Here is an 18243-nt window from a genome sequence, read left to right on the forward strand (position 1 = left end):
GACTAACATCCCCATCGCCTGGGTGCCCAGGGCACTACGAAGGGACGATTCGCATCTCCTCCCCTTGGGTCCCTAATGGAAAGAGAGGAAAAGCCTGGGACAAGCATCTTCTTCTGCTGGTTCCCTCCGGAAAGGACAAGGGGAGCGGGAAGCTCGGAAGCAGCATCTCCCGGCCCCGAGGCGCAGCTGAGGGAAAGGGGGTGGATCCAGCACCTCCATGTCGCTCAGCGGAGGACAGGACCAGCATCCCCTGCCCTTCGGTCGCCCGCTGCAACGGAGTCGAGCACTTAACCCTCCGCTCGCTCCCCCGCCCAGAGGACGCTTCATGGCCGCCCCCCACAGCGCCGTCTCCGGGAGCGGGTGTCTCTGCCCGTGGGCGAGCAAGGCGGCCACTGTAGGGCTGAAAGACCGACATCCCTGAGGAAAGCCCCTGCCCGTCTTCGCAGCCCGTCCCTCTCCGCGCCGCCCGGCTCCCCGCCGTTACCTCAGCGCGGGATCCCGCCGCCGCGGCCCCGCTCCTTCCCTCAGGTGGCAGCGGCGGCGCAGGCAACGACCGCGCCTCCTCGCGCCCGACCCCGCCGCAACGCCCGCCCCGCCCCGCCCCTCGAGCCGTCACGCCCTGTCACGCCACGCCCCTCGTCTTGCCGAGGAGAACGAGCCAATCAGAATGCACAGAACAGGTTGCTAGGTAGATCGGGACCTCTGGCCCCTCGAGGGTAGGATGTGATTGGCTGGTGCTCTCCCGGGAAGTGGTTGCCATAGCGACGGGAAGCGGCCTGGCGAGAGGAGGCAGGTGAGGGGCGGCCCGGACTGGTGCTGGGGGGCCGCTGGGGACCCCGCATAGAGGCGACCGAGGTCTGGGGTAACGTGGGGCGCGTGGATCCCCTGGGAGATGGTGGGGCACACGGAGGTGCATGGGGAGAGGGTACAAGGCAGTGGGGCATAAGTAGATGAATAGTGCGGGACGCTGCTGGAACCACCACCATGTGCTATGGGGAGGGGGTTAAAAATGTGCTGAAGCACAGAAGGACAATGCAAAGAGCAGGGAGTACACACTCTACAGGATATGTAGAGGGAGCAACGGCATGAGGATCAACATGGCCAAGTGCAAGGTCCTGCACCCAGGTCAAGGTGATCCACCATACCAGTCCAAACTGGGGGATAAAGGGATGTAGAGCAGCTCTTTGAAGCACTTGGGGATGCTGACAGCTACATCCAAAGTTGCATGACCAGCAGGTCGAGGGAGTTCTGGCCCTCTGCTCCACTCTGATGAAACTTCACTCCACACACACCCACCCCCTGCTCTGGGGGCCTCAGCACAGGAAAGACATGGACCTGTTGGAGCAAGTCCACAGGAGGCCACAAAAATGATCCAAGAGCTGAAACTAGTCTGCTGTGAGCATAGCCTGAGAGTTCAGCCTGGAGAAGAGAAGGCTCTTGGGGAGACCTTCTTGCCTCCGCACAGTACTTAAAGGCATCTGTAAGAATGCTAAGGGGTTGTTAAGCCCTGGATCAGGATGCACAGGGCAGTGGTGGAGTCAGCATCCCTGGAGGGACTGAAAAGCTGTGTAGATGTGGTGCTGAGGGACACGGTTTAGTGGCAAAGTCAGCAGTGTTAGGTTAATGATTGGACACAATGATCTTAAAGGTCTTTTCTAGCCTAAATGACTCTATGATTCTGTATGGATTTCATTAGTGTTAGTTCAGTCACTTACCGAGGTTCTGCTGCAAATAAGTGGTCTCATTGCCTTGGATAAGGAAGGATCTCTTAATTTCAGGTACAGAATCTTAAACCTTGAGAGGCATCCTTGCTCAAGAGGAGAGATCAGCTTAGTTAAATTTTATTGACAGCTGACCTTGACTTGTCCTCACATGGAGTAATGTCATTAGGCTCTTTCTCTGCAAACTGCATCCTTAAGCCTCTGAGTGCACCAGGGCTGTGTGGTACCATGAAGGCTGACTGTGACAGAGACCTGGTCAAAACTAAGAATAAAGCAAGTTTGCTTCTGAAGGACTTGTTTTGAGTGTGGTTTGCACAACCCCCTGGAATGCCATTCTAGAGGGTTAAGCAGAAATTAACCCAGCTAAAGGAAATTATTCCAATGCCTTTAGTTAATATGATATGAATGTTATGTATTGTTAATCTTTCTTAAATACAACCACTTGTGTTTTTTTTAAACCAAGGGCAACCTCTTGACCCAGCTTGTACTGAAATCTGTGAAAGTATTTCCACTAGCTTCAGCAGAATCTTATATTCATAGAATGGTTTGAGTTGGAAGGGACCTGTAAAGGTCACCTAGTCCAAACCTCCTGCAGTCAACTAAAGCAGGTTGCTCAGAGCCCAATCCAGAAACAGGGCAGAAATACCTCCTCTCTGGGCAACGTGGGCCAATGTCTCACCACCCTCAGTAGAGGCAATTCCTTCCTGATATTTCAGTCTGAATCTCCCCTCTTCCAGTTTACAACCATTACCCCTTGTCCTGCCACAACAGGCTCTGCTGAAGAGTCTCACCCCATAATGATTATGTGCTTCTGTTCTTTCTTACAGGCCCTTTTTAAGTACTGAAAGGCCACAGTAAGGTCTCCCTGGAGCCCTCTCTTCTCCAGGCTGAACAATCCCAGCACTTTGGTCATTTTTATGGCCTCCTCTGGACCTGCTCCAAAATGTCCATGTCTCTCCTGTGCTGAGGACTCCAGAGCTAGACTCAGGACTGCAGATGGGGTCTCAGCAGAATGGAGCAGAGGGGCAGAATTCCCTGTCTTGATCTGCTGGCCACACTGCTTTGGATGCAGCCCAGGATATGGTTTGCTTCTGTGCTGTGAGCACACATTGTCAGCTCATTTCACTCAGTCTTGCAATTTTCTCTTTTAGATGATGCATTTGTCCCTTTGGAATGAACATAAGTCTTTTTCATACATCTCAAAAAGCACAAATCTCTGGGATGCCCACCAACTTCACTCAAACTTTAAGCCATTCCTAGGTACCCCTGGTTAAAGATTTTTACTCTGCTTTACCATGTGTGGTCTGCCAGGCTCATCTAGTCTCTGCATACTGGGTCAGATAACTGAGACAGATGGAGATCTCTGACCAGCCTTGCACGAAGTTAATCAAACACAACCAGCTTGAAAACACTTCATATACTCACAAAAATTGGTCTTTCCTCATTCTTTTTGCTAGTCTGTTTTTGGTATGCCTGCCACCTGTTCCTGCAGTGACTTTTTATTTTTCCTAGAAGATTAATGTATAATGTTTTAGCATCAATAGCTTTTCCTCTCTGGGTAGTGAACCAACATTTTCCTTATACCTGCTTCAGGCTTGATTTCTTCTTAACTTTCATCTCACATCTCTTGCTGGTTGAATGTTTTCATGTCAGCTGAGCTTGATGGATTTCATCCCAGGATATGTGAGGAACAAGCTGGAGCAATCTCTGGAATGTTATGTTGGGCAGCCAGTCCAAAGATAACAAATATTGCAGAAGAAATGTGGAGCCCTGGCTAAAGAGCTTGACAATCACTGGTCCACACAGTACACCAACTGCTCTTTAACACATGTTGAGCAAGCTGCTGCAGCCACCTCAGTGTGGTCAGTTACTCTAGGCTCTTGAAGAAGCCAGATTAGCTGTTCAAGAAGGTTGTAGCAAGGTGGGACTGAGGTTTTCCTCTCAAATATCGAGCAATAGCAGAAGAAGAAACAGCCTCAAGTTGTGCCAGGGGAGGTTTAGGTTTAATAATAGGAACAATTTCTTCCCCCAAAAGGGGTGTCAAGCCCTGGAACAGGGTGTCCAGGGCAGTGGTGCAGTCATTGTCCATGGAGGGATTTAAAAACGTTTAGATGTGGTGCTGAGGGACATGGTTTAATGGTGACCTGTCAGTGGTAGGTTAACAGTTGGACCTGGTGATCTTAAAGGTCTCTTCCAATGATAACAATTCTGTGACAGAGACAGGGAGTTCGTGATTAAGACAAGGTGCAGGTTTTCCTTTGGGGAACAGGCAGATGAACTCTAATTGGTAAACCAAGTTTCTTCTTAGAAGGCCTGGGAAGAATTTGCAGTCCAACTGTTAGGCTATCTGCATGTTACAGGTAGGGTGCTTCTGGATTTTCTAACACTGCTGGCTTCTTGGATGCATCCCATGAAATTCAAGGCCACCTAATAAATAAGCACACTGAGTCCCAGTGTAAAACACACGCTCTGAAGTGACACTGCAGTGCTGACCTAATCAAAGAATTAATTCTGTAAACACACAATGCTGAAGTTGGACTTGGGATGGTCTTCCTCCTCTCATCATGATTTTGAGTGTAGCTGGGGAGATGAAGAGCAGAGACTATGCTAGCAAAGGTGTAGTGAGGAAGGGCTGGCAGAGTGACACATTGTCCAGCATTGACATGTTCAGATGCACTCCTTGTTTTGCTCAAAACCCCAATCTAATTAAGGCAGTTTTATGGAAAGTGCAGCTGGGAATATGACTCTGCCAGGTGCATTCTGAGCCATGTTTTTGGCACAGAGGGTAAAAAGAGGGTCCAGAGTCATGGCTGCTTCTTTGGATTGCAAGCTCCTAACATGGAGGTGCTTTGTGAACACACCTGCTCCAGCACCAAAAGCCTCTCTGCATAGAGAAACTGGAACATGAAGCCAGCCTTGGGAGTGTGCTGCAGTGACAAGTGATGGTTTTGTGACTAATGTAGAAGGTTGTCCCTGAAAAACAAGACATGGTTGCCTGAACCTGTTCTTTTGGCAGTGGAGCTGTGTCTCTAGCTTGTAATGTTGTGTTTCTGTGCATTGAAAGGGGCAGAGGCCTTGCAGAGAAACAAAACGAAACGAAAACAACGCAGGCAGTGATCGCATTGTAACGTGTATCCCAAAGGCACCTACTCGGTTGCACAAGAAGCCACTAGCATTGACCAGCTGCAGGATGTGAGGCTTTGAAACTTTAGTTTGTCTTTAACTTTCAGTGGGTCCTCTCTGGGAAGCAAAAATTTCAGTGTGCTGGCAGTAAGTTATTTAAGGATCTCTTGGGGGGGGAGGGGAAGAAATAACAAAGAAAGAAGGAAAGAAGGAACTCAGACACTTGAAATGAACTTCTTTCCTCATCACGGACCATATGACAGCACATGTCATGCAGAAAGATGTAATATATTTCTCAAAGAATCCCAGCATGGTGGGGGTTGGAAGGGACCTCTTGAGATCACCTAGTCCAACCCCCCTGCTAAAGCAGGGTCACCCAGAGCAGGTTGCCCAGAAGCACATCCAGGTGCGTTTGGAATCTCTCCAGGGAGGATTCCTTTCTCAAATGATTTGCTTGTCACTATCATACTGTAATGAAGTAGCACAGAGATCATTTTGGTCTTTGCTCAATTGTTGCAGCCATTGGTGCTGAGAAGACTTGGAAGGACTGAACATCTTCTTTGTCTATGGCATTTGCACCTCCTAGAAGCATGGGTGCCCCCAAGCTACAGACCAAGATGAGCACGTGGACTCCACTGAACCATCAACTCATGAATGACAAGGCAAGTTCTAAGACTCTGCTTCTCTATGTGTATATCACTCATACAGGCTTTATAATGTCTACACAGATATGTATGGCCAGCAGGACTACAGGGGTGATTGTCCCCCTGGCTTCAGCACTGGTGAGGTCATATCTCAATTACTGGGTTCAGTTTGGGCCCCTCACTCAAAGAAGGACATTGAGGTGCTGGAGTGGGTCCAGAGAAGGGTAACAAAGCTGGTAGAAAGTCTGGAGAAATTCCCATAGGAGGAGTGGCTGAGGAAAAGTTGGGTTGTTTAGCCCAGGGGACACTTTCTTGCTCTCTACAGCTCTCTGAAAGGAGGTTTCAAGGAGGTTTTTTTCCTAAAATCTCTGTTTCCCAAGTAGCAAGTGACAGGATGAGAGGAAATGGCCTCAAGTTGTGCCAGGGGAGTTTTAGGTTGGACATTAGGAAAAACTTCTTCACTGAAAAGGTTGTCAAGCCCAGGAACAGGATGCCCAGGGAAGTGGTGGAGTCACCATCACTGGAGTGACCTAAAACATGTGCGGACATGGTACTGAGGGAAATGGATTAGTAGTGGAATTATTAGTGCTGGGTTAATGGCTGGACTCAGTGATCTTCAAGATCTTTTCCAGCCTAAACAACTGTATGATTCTACACAAACCCTAATATGTTATGTGAAATCTTCACATTCCAATGTACATTGTTTAAAGCATACAAGTTCCGAGTTCAAGACTTGTGATTTTGCCAAATCGGTTGTCTCAAAACAAAATCTGTGCATTCATTTCATACTGAAGGTTGCCAAATCATTCTTTTTCAGCACTAGACTTCCATTTAACCCCAGACTAAACTGGGTGTCAGTGTGTGCTTCCAAGTGGCTGATGTACTCCATCTCAAGTTGTAGGCTTCTCTGTTAAGCCTTGTCAGAGATGAGGCTAGCTTGTGGCCAGTGGAACTACGGAAGTCTGCATCCCCCTGTACTGGACACTGGTGAGGCTGTACTTCAAACAGTAGGTTCAGTTTTGGGCCCCTCACTCCAAGAAGGACCTTGAGGTGCTGGAGTAAGTCCAAAGAAGGGGCAACGAAGCTGTCAAAGGGTCTAGAACACAAAGCTTGTGAGGTGTGGCTGAGGGAACTGGGGTTGTTTAGCCTGGAGAAAAGGAGGTGGTGGGGAGACCTTAGAATAGAATAGAATAAACCAGGTTGGAAGAGATCATCGTGTCCACCCTGTCATCCAACACCACCTAATCAACTTAACCATGCAACCAAGCACCCTATAAAGTCTCCTCCTGAACACCTCCAGTGATGGTGACTCCACCACCTTCTCGGGCAGCCCATTCCAATAGACAATCACTCTCTCTGTGTAAAACTTCCTCCTAACCTCCAGCCTAAACCTCCCCTGGCGCAGCCTGAGACTGTGTCCTCTTGTTCTGGTGCTGGTTGCCTGGGAGAAGAGACCAACCTCTGCCTGTCTACAACCTCCCTTCAGGTAGTTGTAGAGAGCAATAAGGTCACCCCTGAGTCTCCTCTTCTCCAGGCTAAGCAACCCCAGCTCCCTCAGCCTCTCCTCATAGGGCTTGTGTTCCAAGCCCCTCACCAACTTTGTTGCCCTTCTCTGGACTCCTTCCAGCAAGTCAACATCCTTCCTAAACTGAGGGGCCCAGAACTGGACACAGTACTTGAGGTGTGGCCTAACCAGTGCAGTGTACAGGGGCAGAATGACCTCCCTGCTCCTGCTGGCCATACTGTTCCTGATGCAGGCCAGGATGCCATTGGCCCTCATGGCTGCCTGGGCACACTGCAGGCTCATGTTCACCTTCTTGCTTTCTGTAACTCTCTGAAAGGAGGTTGAAAAAAGGTGGGAGTCAGTTTCTACTCCCAGGTAACAAGTGGCAGGATGAGAGGGAACAGCCTGTAGTTACACCAAGGGAAGGTTTGAATTTGCTAATCTGAAACATTTCTTCACATGTAGCTGTGGTGACAAGGGACATGGCTTGGTGATGCCCTGGCAGTGCTGAGTTAATATTTGGACTCAATGATCTTGGAGGGTTTTTTTCAGCCTTAATGATTCTGTGATTTTTTTGAAAGTGAAATGATGCACTCAGTTTATAAATAAAGAGATGCATTTCCTAACCTCCCACTCTGTATTCTATATCTGCGACCTGCTAACAGAACTGAGGGAGTTTTGGCTCATGTATCAGCAGGAACATATTCCTCTGTCAGAATTCAGTTTAAATTTCTGTTGATGATTCATATAATTTAATCCAGAGAGGGCCATTACATCATGTAGTTTGGCTTTCTGGATCTTGGGCCCTTTTACTTTGCATCATTCTCCTGGTCTTGGGCTCAGTAACTAGAATTTGGCTAAAATGTATCTTTCACAGATTGCAGATTGCATGGAGTTGAAGGGACCCTCAAAGGTCATCTTGTCCAACCACCTTGCAGTCAGCAGGGACACCTCCAACTAGATCAGCCTGCCTAGGGTCACATCAAGTCTGATCTTGAATGTCTCCAGGGATGGGACCTCAACCACATCCCTGGGCAAACTGTTCCAGCATTTGCCATTCTCACTGTAAAGAACTTCCTCCTGATGTCCAACCTAAATCTACCCAGTTTGAAACCATTGCCCCTTGTCCTGTCACTGCAAGCCCTTCTAAGCAGTCCTTCCCAGCCTTCCTGTAGGGTCCCTTTAGATTTGAAATATAGCTATAAGGTCCCCCCAGAGCCTTCTCTTCTCCAGGCTGAACTGGCCCAACTCTCTCAGCCTGTCTTCATAGGAGAGGTGCTCCAGCCCTCTGATCATCTTTGTGGCTCTCCTCTGGACCCACTCCAGCAGGTCAATACAGGTCCCTTTGGATGACAGCTCATGCTTCAGCCTTATCAACTGCACCAAGTCTTCTTCAAAGGTATCCAGAGTTCCTTTAAAGACCTTCATTCCTTATCAAATGACATTCTCACCTCTTTCCTGGTAATTTTCACATGGTTATTCCTCTATAAAGATGAACCCTTGTCTTCTGTCTGAATACCTCTAGCATTACCTTCCAGCATTCAAATTTCCCCCTGCTAGCTTATTAAACTCTTCTATAACCAGTATTTTTCCCCTGTGGAAGGACTTTTACCCTGCTTCAAGCCAACACTTGAACTTCTTTTGATAAACAGATTGAGCTCTTTGAAGTCCTTTCAATCTGGCATACTCTCCAGCCTTTGAATCATTTTAATATCTGTTTCCTACACCTTTTAAAACATATTTTCACAGATGTGAAACTGTGCAATAAAGTATGATCTAACTAGAAATAAGCACGTGGATAAAACTTCCCTTTCCCACCTTCCCACTCATTTTGTTCCTTACAGACTGTGATGTTGCATTGAGCTGCAGCAAAACTTCTAGGAGCTCATACAGGATTGTTGTATGGTCCAACACATAGGGATGTTCCAGGTAGGAAAAAAACAGTGTCACAAGCTCCCAGTTCTGTGCTCAGTCATGAAATTCATGATAAAAAAAATGTTTGCTTCTTTCTGATCCAAGTTTTAAAGCACTGGCCTACTTGAAACTCCTTTTTGTATATCACTGTACTGCTCTGCAGTGTTAGCAGGAAGAAAAAAATTGCTGCACCAAAAATATTGCTGGCAGCTGGAATCAGGAGGTCATACAGTTGTACAGATATAGGGAGCCAGTGAGTGAGAAGATGGCATTTCCATACAGTCATAACTCTCTTCATTCCTGCACCATGGACTTAAGAGCATGAAGAGAGAAAAGAATTTATCACATCCCAAGCAGGATCACCCACAGCAGGTTGCCTAGAATCACATCCATGTGGGTTTGGAATTTCTCCAGTGAAGGTAACTCCACAACCTCTCTGGGCAGCCTGGTCCAGAGCTATGGCACCTTCACAGGAAAGATTTTCCTCATGTTCATATGGAACCCCATGGGTTCCAGTTTGTGCCTGTTACCCCTTGTCCTGTCACTGCACCACTGAAAACAGTCTGGCCCCATCCTCTTAACCGTGCCCTTTAGCTCTTGCTGAGCATTGAGAAGATCTGCTCGCAGTCTTCTTCAGTCTAAACAGCCCCAAGTCTCTCAGCCTCTCGATATCACAGAGATGCTCCAGCCCCCTCATCATCTTCGTAGCCTCTCTCCAGTAGCTCCCTGTCTCTCTTGAACTGAGGAGCCCATAACTGGACACAATACTCCAGATGTGGCCTCACTTATAAATAGGTAAGTGAAAAACAGTAAGAATGTGAAAAGAGAGAGAAAAGGCACATGATAGGTGCCCTATTCTTGGCAACATTCCATGTCAGGTTGGACAGGGCTCTGGACAGCTTGCTCTAGTTGAAGATGTCTCTGCTCACTGCAGGGGGTTTGGGATAGATGACCTTTAAACCTCCCCTCTCACCCAAACCATTCCATGATTCTAAGAGATGTATAAAAAATGTCCTTGTTAGTAGAAGAGGAAAAAAGGGGCAGGAGTGGTGGGAATTCAGAGCTGATCCAAGGCAGAAGCATTTAAGCTACATCTAAACCACTGTTAAGAGCAGACCCAAGAACGGCATAAATTTGTATCACAAATTTGCTACCTGTCTAATCTGGGGTAATCCTGGGGATACTTCATTAGTAGTTCCTGTAGATTTTCCTGGATTTTCAAACATGCTAAAGAGTACACCTGGCTGCATTGCAGGTAGGGTTCAACTCTCTTCTGCCAGTTGTGCATCCCCGTTCCTGCTGCCTCTGTCTGTGGTTGTCTGCCCTTACAGCAGCTGTTAGAACAGAAAAGACTGTCAGGGACAGACCTGATGGCAAAGACCAGGACAAGAAGCTGACAGACCTAACAAGAAGCAAGAACTATGAAAGTTCAAATTATGCAGCATTCATGGTCAGAAAGCTAGGGGTGGAGCCCTGGACATACCAAGGTTTGACTACTGTAAAGGATGAAGCAAAGGTAGGAGATAGAATCATAGAATCAATAAGGTTGGAAAGGACCTCAGAGATCATCACCACAGACCTCATGACTAACTAAACCATGGCTTCAAGTGCCATGTCCAGTCCCTTCTTGAACACCTCCAGGGATGGTGACTCCACCACCTCCCTGGGCAGCACATTCCAATGGCCAATCTCTCTTTCTGTGAAGAACTTCTTCACAGCCTAAACCTCCCCTGGCACAGCTTGAGACTGTGTCCTCTTGTTCTGGTGCTGGTTGCTTGGGAGAAAAGACTAACCAGTACTTAAAGGGGCCTATCAGAAGGCTGAGGACAGACTTTATAACAGGGCCTGTCATGACAGAACAAGGTGGGTGATGGTTTTAGACTAAAAGAGGAGAGATTCAGACTAGAGAGAAGGGAGAATTTTTTTATGCTGAGGGTAGTGAGACACTGGTTCAAGTTGCTCAGAGGTGGTAGAAGCCCCATCCCTGGAACAATTCCAGGTCAGGTCAGATGGGGCTCTGAGCAACCTGCTCTAATTGAAGATGTCCCTGATCACTGTGGGAGACTTAGACTGGATGCCCCTTAAAAGACCCTTCCCACCCAAACCCATGGATTCTATGATTCCGTGAAAGCTGCACAGATGTCAGTGTCAGTCCTGCTGAGTGCAGGGCTCTGCTGCCTTTAAGGAAGGTCTGGAAGTCAGGAGATAATTTGTCTTCTGTTGGGCAGTAATTGAGCTGTGAGGTGGAAGTACATTTGCAGGAAAGGGTGGAGGGATTTGCCAGACAGCCTTGAACTTCAGCTTACTTAAAACCACCTGAAGACATGGATGTGAGATGGCAGATCCTCAGGATCAACCTAGCCCTCAGGCTGCATCCAGGCCAGCCAGTTTAGCCACACTATAGGTATAACTCCAAGACCTTGGAGGAGGGGACTGTAAACATGGGCTTGATTAAGGCAGAGGATGATTATGCCAATTTTGAGCCATTCTGTTGCTAATTAATGCTTCCAAGTGCCTGGAGTAGGCAGAACCTTCTGACAGAGTTGGCTCAGATGTATCTCCAAGAATGCTGAGAGCAAGTATGTGTCTGTCTTTGATCAAAGGCCATGAACATTGCTTTCAGTTATATAAACATCTTCCTGCTTCCCCTGAATTATCCAACGCCAAACTCAGATCTATGACTATTCATCACTTGCTTGTGGCAAATCCTTTTCCAACTTCAGCTTGTTAGGGTTTATTTTTTTACTTTGCCAAGTTTCCCACATGCAAATAAAGCAAATAATAACTGTCAACATACAGAGAAAAGAAACGTCACTTTCCACCCCTTGCAAGAGATGCTCCTGCTGAGAAAGACAGAGCTAATGCTGTCATCTGCTTTCCCAGACATCAGCTCTGATAATGTCTTTCTCTGCAGGAACCTTCTTTGCAGGCTGTCACAGCAGTAACATGTTTGGAGTTTATAATGATCCAGCGCGTTTCCCGAGCTGTGGTTAATAGCTGGGTTTTATGTGCAGTTATAAGTTGGCCCTTTTTTCTCTTTGATCTGTCTTCTGGAAAAATTATCTACAGCATTTCCTCACTTCCCAGGTCACAATCCTGAGCGCAGAAGCAGATTTGTGGTAGTGGGAAGCCACGTGCTAATGCTTTCAGCTCTAGTTCCCTATGGATAAAGGTCAGCGTCATAAACCCTCTGCTGTATTTTGATACATTTGTATTCTGTTAGTTGTCACCATAAAGTGGCCAGGGAACAAAGACTGGTCTTACTATCTCACTGCTAACAGTCTTTCTGTGTTAAGACTGAAGCCATCACCAGGGCTGTGTGTTATGGGGTTGTTTAGCCTGGAGACTAGGAGGCTCAGAGGAGACCTCCTCTCTCTCTACAACTGCCTGAAAGGTGGTTGGAGCCAGGTGGGGTCAGTCTTTTTTCCCATGTAACAAGCAATAGGACAAGTGGTAATGGTCTGAAGTTGTGCCAGGAAAGCTTTAGGTTGGATATCAGGAACAATTTCTTCCCCAACAGGAAGCCCTCTAACAGGCTGCCCAGGGCAGTGGTAGAGTCACCGTCCCTGGAGGGATTGAAAAGCTGTAGAGATGTAGCGCTGGGGGACATGGTTTAGTGGTGACCTGGCAGTATTGTGTTAGTGCTTGGGACTCAATGATCTTGAAGCTCTGTTCCAAGCAAAACAATTCTAGGATTCTATAGCAACCCATGTTGTATCTATTATAGGAGATTTCAGGCACCAAGTGTTTCAAAACTCATGGGAAATTAAATTTCTGAAATGAAGAGGTGGGAAGCCCAGCTTCTGGTCTCACCAAAGCATGTGAGGCACTACTCATCAGTGTGTGCCCAAGACAGCAGAGCACTCTGTTGGCACATTGTGTGTGCAGAAGCTGCAAAGAAGGGATATGGACATGAGAGGTAGCACAGTGCAGCCAGTCTGCAGAGCTATCCTTCACAGTTGAGCCCTTGACCTTTATGAAGTCTTCTTCAGTGAAAGGAGCTTTCCACAGAAACCAGCCTGCAGAGCTGAAGAAGATCAGGAAGAAGTAGATGAGGCCTTCCTTAGACAACTGGAAGAAGACTCATGTATATAGGCCTTGTTCCTCATGGGGAACTTGAATCTGCTGGAAGGGCAACACAGCAGGACACATAGAATTCAGGAGGTGTCTGGAGTGCGTTGACAATAATTTCTCCAAGGAACCAACAATGAAAGATGCTCTGCTGGGCCTCATGCTTGCAGAAATGGAGGGGCTGGTTGGGGATGTAAAGGCCAGAGACAATATTGGCAACAGTGGCCAGGAGATGATGGAGTTCAGGATATCAAGAGGAAAGAGCAAGACAAATGGCAAGATCACAACTCTGGACTTAAGGAGAGCAGACTTTGACTTCTTCAGGGATCTCTGTGGACTAATATTGGATGCGGCCCAGAGCAACCTGCTTTAGTTGACCCTAGCAGAGAGTTTGGATTAAAGGTTTCTTCCAAATTCTTCCATTCAACAACTCTGTTTATTTTTGTAGGTTGTTTTTCAAGTTGTAGTTTTCTGAGGACACATTGGAACCCCTTTAAATATTCTGTTTAATTTGTGTTTGTGTGTTTTATAGGTATTTGAAGAAAGAAGAGTCTTGCTTGGAAAATGGGTAAACTCTTTACAATATATGTTTAAATACAGCTGGATGTCTGAAGTGATCAAGAGGTTACAGTAATGGGAATGTAAAACCCATCATAGTTTGAAACAGTGATTCCTTTTCCTTGTGTGACAGGGAGCTGTTGATGCTGCTTTCGAGGAACTCAAAGATGCAGGTTTCCTCAGTGCACACATTCTGTAAGCTCTAAACCTAGGAAATCATATTCCATCATTAGAATGATCTGAAATGGGATAAGAAACCCTGAGGAAAGTCTGTGAAGTCTTCAAAGGAAATATTGGATGTTTAGGTATTGCCCTTGCCTGCTAGCAGGTCTTTGAAACTTGTAATAAAGGAGATGTTATCTACCAAGTGCACACATATGGCTCCTAATACTGTAACCATTGAACACCTCACAATTTCATACTGTTGTTATGTTCACTGCCCCTGCTGAAGACAGAAAAGTACTGTCACCCTGTTCTGCAGGCACAGAAAGGCACAAGATAGAATTTGTGTGCCCCAAGCACCAATGATGCAAGTTAGGCATTCAGCATGGGGTTCCCCTGGCTGGGTGTGTAGGTCTAACACATAATATTTAAGCCTGGTTGGTTTGGTCAGCACAGGCTCCTTGTAGCAGAGAGAAAGAGGTACTTTCAGAGGGTAATTAATCTTACTTAATGTAGAATGAAAGATCAGCTCCCTAAAAATGGCAGTTTCTTTCCATACCCTGTGAAGGGAATCAGAGCTGACTGCTCCAAAAGAATCATAGAATCATTTTGGTTGGAAGAGATCTTTAAAATCATCAAGTCCAACCATTAACCCAGCACTGCCAAGTCCACCACTAAACCATGTCTCTCAGCACCACAACCACGCAGCTTTCAAGCCCCACCAGGGATGGGGACTCCACCACTGCCCTGGGTAGCCTATTCCAGGGCTTGACAACCGTTTTGGAGAAGAAACTGTTCCTCATGTCCTCACTAAACCTTTCTGGGTGCAATTTGAGGCTGTTTCTTCTTGTCCTGTTGCTTGTTGCTTGGGAGAAGAGGCTGACTCTTGCCACACTGCAACCTCCTATTTTTATAGCAAATGTGCTTCCTACCACTTGTTGACATACCTGCATTTTGATAATAAGGAATTTCATGACTACCAAGAAAACAAAATAATTGAATTATTATTGTTCAAAAGCCATTTTCTAGCATGACAGTAACTGACAGACCTCAAATCTGTCTCTTGGAAACTGTTGGATGTTTAAAAATGCCCATGGGATATACCAGCAAAAGGACAAGGGCATTTCACTGGAACCTTCATTGAAAGAGCCATAATCTGGGAATAACCTTCCTCCAAAGACACACAGAAGTGCTGACTCATCCTCTGAGAGGTGAAATTTCTGACCTGTCATATGACACTATATCAGTTGCTCTCATCATGCTCCTTCAAAGCTAATTCCCCCTGAACTTCTGTCACCCATCATACCAATGAAAAGGGTGAAGAAAGCACAAAAGCTGTTCTTAACTCCCTCCAAAGCCTACGGCAGTACAATGTCTGGTATGCAAAGCCTAGAGCACTAGAGTGTGAGAGGAACTTTGTCAAGGAATCACAGTGCTCTGGGCAGGACATTTTACACTGATTCACATGACCTTCAGAACGTGCTCTCAGGAAGTATGGACTAGATGAAAATGCTGAAGGGTGGATTGATATGGCTGGGAACTGAGGGAGTTGTAAATGCTTTCTTCTGAAACTGGAAGACTGAAATCTGTCCAAAGTCCAGAACTGTTGAGCATTTTCAGTAGCGTCTCGGTGACAGAATAGAAAGTATTCATCTGCAGATGTCTACAGAATGGTTTGGGTGGGAAGGAAACCTTAAAGTCACCTAGTTCAACCCACCTCACAGTGAGGAGGGACATCTTCAAGCACAGAATGTTTCCCAGAGCCCCATTCAACCTGACCTGGAATGGTTCCAGGAATGTGGCATCTACAACCTCCCTGGGCAACCTGGGCCAGGGTCTCACTGTCTTCAGCATAAAAAAATTATTCCCTCTATCTAGTCTGAATCTCCCCTCTTTTAGTTTAAAACCATCACTCCTTGTCCTCTCACAACAGGCTCTGCTAAATAGTATGTTCTCATCTTTCTTATTGGCCCCTTTAAGTACTGAAAGGCTGTATGAAGGCCTCCCAAGGGCCTTCTCTTCTCCAGGATGAACCCCAACTCTCTCAGCCTGTCCTCACAGCAGAGGGATTCCAGCCCTCACATCATTTTAGTGGCCAGGTGGGGTATCATCAGAATGGAACAGAAGGGCAGAATCCCTTCCCTCAACCTGCTGGCCACACTACTTTGGATGCAGCCCAGGATGCAGCTGGCTTCTGTGCAGTGAGCACACACTGCCAGCTCATGTCCAGCTTTGGACCCACCTTTACCTTCAAGTCCTTCTCTGCAGGACTGCTCTTCATCCCTTCATCCCCCAGCCTTACTGATAACAAGGCTTGCCCCAATCCAAGTGCAGGACTTAGCACTTGGCATTGTTGAACCTCATGAAGTTCACACAGGCCCATTTCTTGAGCCTGTCCCTTTAAGTGACATCTCATTACTGACACATCAACGGCACCACACAGCTTGCTGTCATCATGATACAAAGCTTGCAGGGATTTAATGAACTTTGGAGATCAGAAATCAGAATGAAATGATCTGCAATTTGACAAGGACAATCAAAAAGTGCTGCATGTAAGACTGACATTTACAAGAACTGCAGATTTGAGAAGACCTAACTATGCAGCTGTAATGCATAAGAAATGGCTGGGAAATTTGGTGGCTCACAAACTGAATATAAGCTGACAGTGTCTTTTTATTAAAGGAAATATCCCAAAGGCATACCTGAAATGCAAAGCCAGCCCCAGTTCTGCATTTGGAGAAAGCTGAGGAGCAATTGGAGATACTTCTGACAACAGGTCACATGTGAGAACACTTTAAGGTCCAGAAAATATGAAAAGTCTTCTTTTACTGCAGGAAATAAGGAGAGAAGACATAACACCACCTTTCCAATGGCACACAAAAGGTGTGTGAAAAGTCAAAAGAAGTGATCTGATCTCATGTGTTCACATTGGGCAGGACAGAAAGTCATGGGCTTGAGGTAGACACAACTCAGACACCAGCAAAATCCAGTGCTGGAGATAATTCACTGCCTGGGGTTAGGGGTGGAATCACCACCACCAAAGACTTTTGAAAACAGGTTAGACAAACTCTTGTCAGAAATGATTTAGGTAGAGTGGATCCTGCTTTGCTGCAGGACATGAACTAGTTCAGTGTTTCTCAATCTTTTCAAACTGAAGGACCATCTGGGAAAGCAGCACAGGTTGCTTTGTGTGGCACTGCTGCAGTGGTTTTCCTTTACAGCCAAATAAAGATTAGGTTGTTTCTTTTATTTTTTTTCTGATTTTATCTGTGTGCAGTCAGGAACCATGTCTATGCATTTTCATTTAGTTCTTTTTTCCCACTTGTGCCACAGGACACCTTTGATGGCTCCCAGGCTGTTGTGGTCCAGAAAACACAGGTTGAGAAACAATGAGCGAGCTGATCTGAAAGGATTTCAGCTCTCTGGCTTCTGTGCTGCTGGGCAGCCCCAAGGGGTGTGGGACTGTCTGTGCAGTATCCAAGGCACAAAAATCACAGAATCACAGACTAGGAGAGGCTGGAAGGGACCTCTGGAGATCATCTAGTACAACCCCACTGCTAAATCAGAGTCACCTAGAGCAGGTTGCTCAGGATTGCCTCTAGGTGGGTTTGGAATCTCTCCAGAGAAGGAGACTCCACAACCACTCTGGGCAGCCTGGTCCAGGGCTCTGGCACCCTCACAGGAAAGAAGTTTTTCCTTATGTTTAGCTGGATCTTGCTGTGTTTTGCTTTGTATCCATTGCCCCTTGTCCTGTTGTATCCATTGCCCCTGTCCTCACCACTGAAAAGAGCATGGCTCCATTCTCTTGACACCTGTCCTACAGATATTGATCAGCATCAAAAAGACCCCCTCTCAGTCTTCTCCAGGCTAAACAGTCCCGGGTCTCTCAGCCCCTCCTCATCCCATTGATGCTCCAGTCCCCTCTGGACTCTCTTCAGTAGTTCCTTGTCTCTCTTGAAATGCAAAGCCCAGATGTGGTCTCACTTGGGCAGAGTAGAGGGGGAGGAGAACCTCCTTTGACTTTCTGACCACACTCTTCTGGAGATCATTTGCCTTCTTGGCCACAAGGCCCTTGCTGGCTCAAGGAGAACTTGTCCACCAGGAGTGTCAGGTCCTTCTCTGCAGAGCTGCTTTCCATCAGGTAATGGAATAAAAATTCTTTTGCTGTCTCAAATTGTGTTCAGCTCTGCAAAGTACAGAGCAGTGGTGGTGTGTGGTGGCAGCAGACTGCCTGTCTTCCAAGGCAGTTCCTAGGGATGAGTATTTGCAGGATTTGATCCTGCTGGAGGCTATCCAGATACTCACAAAAGACAGAAATTGTGCTACTGTCTTTCAGTTGAAGCCCTTTTGATGGTTACACTGTGAAAGGGTTAAGATCTCTCTGTTCGTTTTTCCTGTTTTACTCTAGTTGCTTTTGCTCTTCATTGCACCCAGGGCAGAAGCCTTGCCGTGCTGCCTCTCAGCCTTCCTTTCCACCCTCTTCTGCAAGCCAACAATTCATCCCATTAATTAAAAACATGCAAAAGCATTTTGCTCCACTTTAATG

General features: G+C 46.7%; 1 protein-coding gene across 1 annotated transcript in view; it reads left to right on the forward strand.

Moving 5' to 3' along the window:
* Window positions 1-768: 768 nt before the first annotated feature.
* FBXO16 (F-box protein 16) overlaps window positions 769-18243 on the forward strand; it is a 46279-nt gene continuing 28804 nt past the window's right edge. The window contains exons 1-3 of the mRNA XM_009907731.2: window positions 769-793; window positions 5364-5506; window positions 13510-13545. Of these exons, the coding sequence (XP_009906033.2) occupies window positions 5411-5506; window positions 13510-13545 (132 nt within the window). The 5' untranslated portion in view covers window positions 769-793; window positions 5364-5410. The remainder of the gene's footprint in view (window positions 794-5363; window positions 5507-13509; window positions 13546-18243) is intronic.

Source organism: Dryobates pubescens, chromosome 3, assembly GCF_014839835.1.
Source record: "Dryobates pubescens isolate bDryPub1 chromosome 3, bDryPub1.pri, whole genome shotgun sequence".
Taxonomy (NCBI): Eukaryota; Metazoa; Chordata; class Aves; order Piciformes; family Picidae; genus Dryobates; species Dryobates pubescens.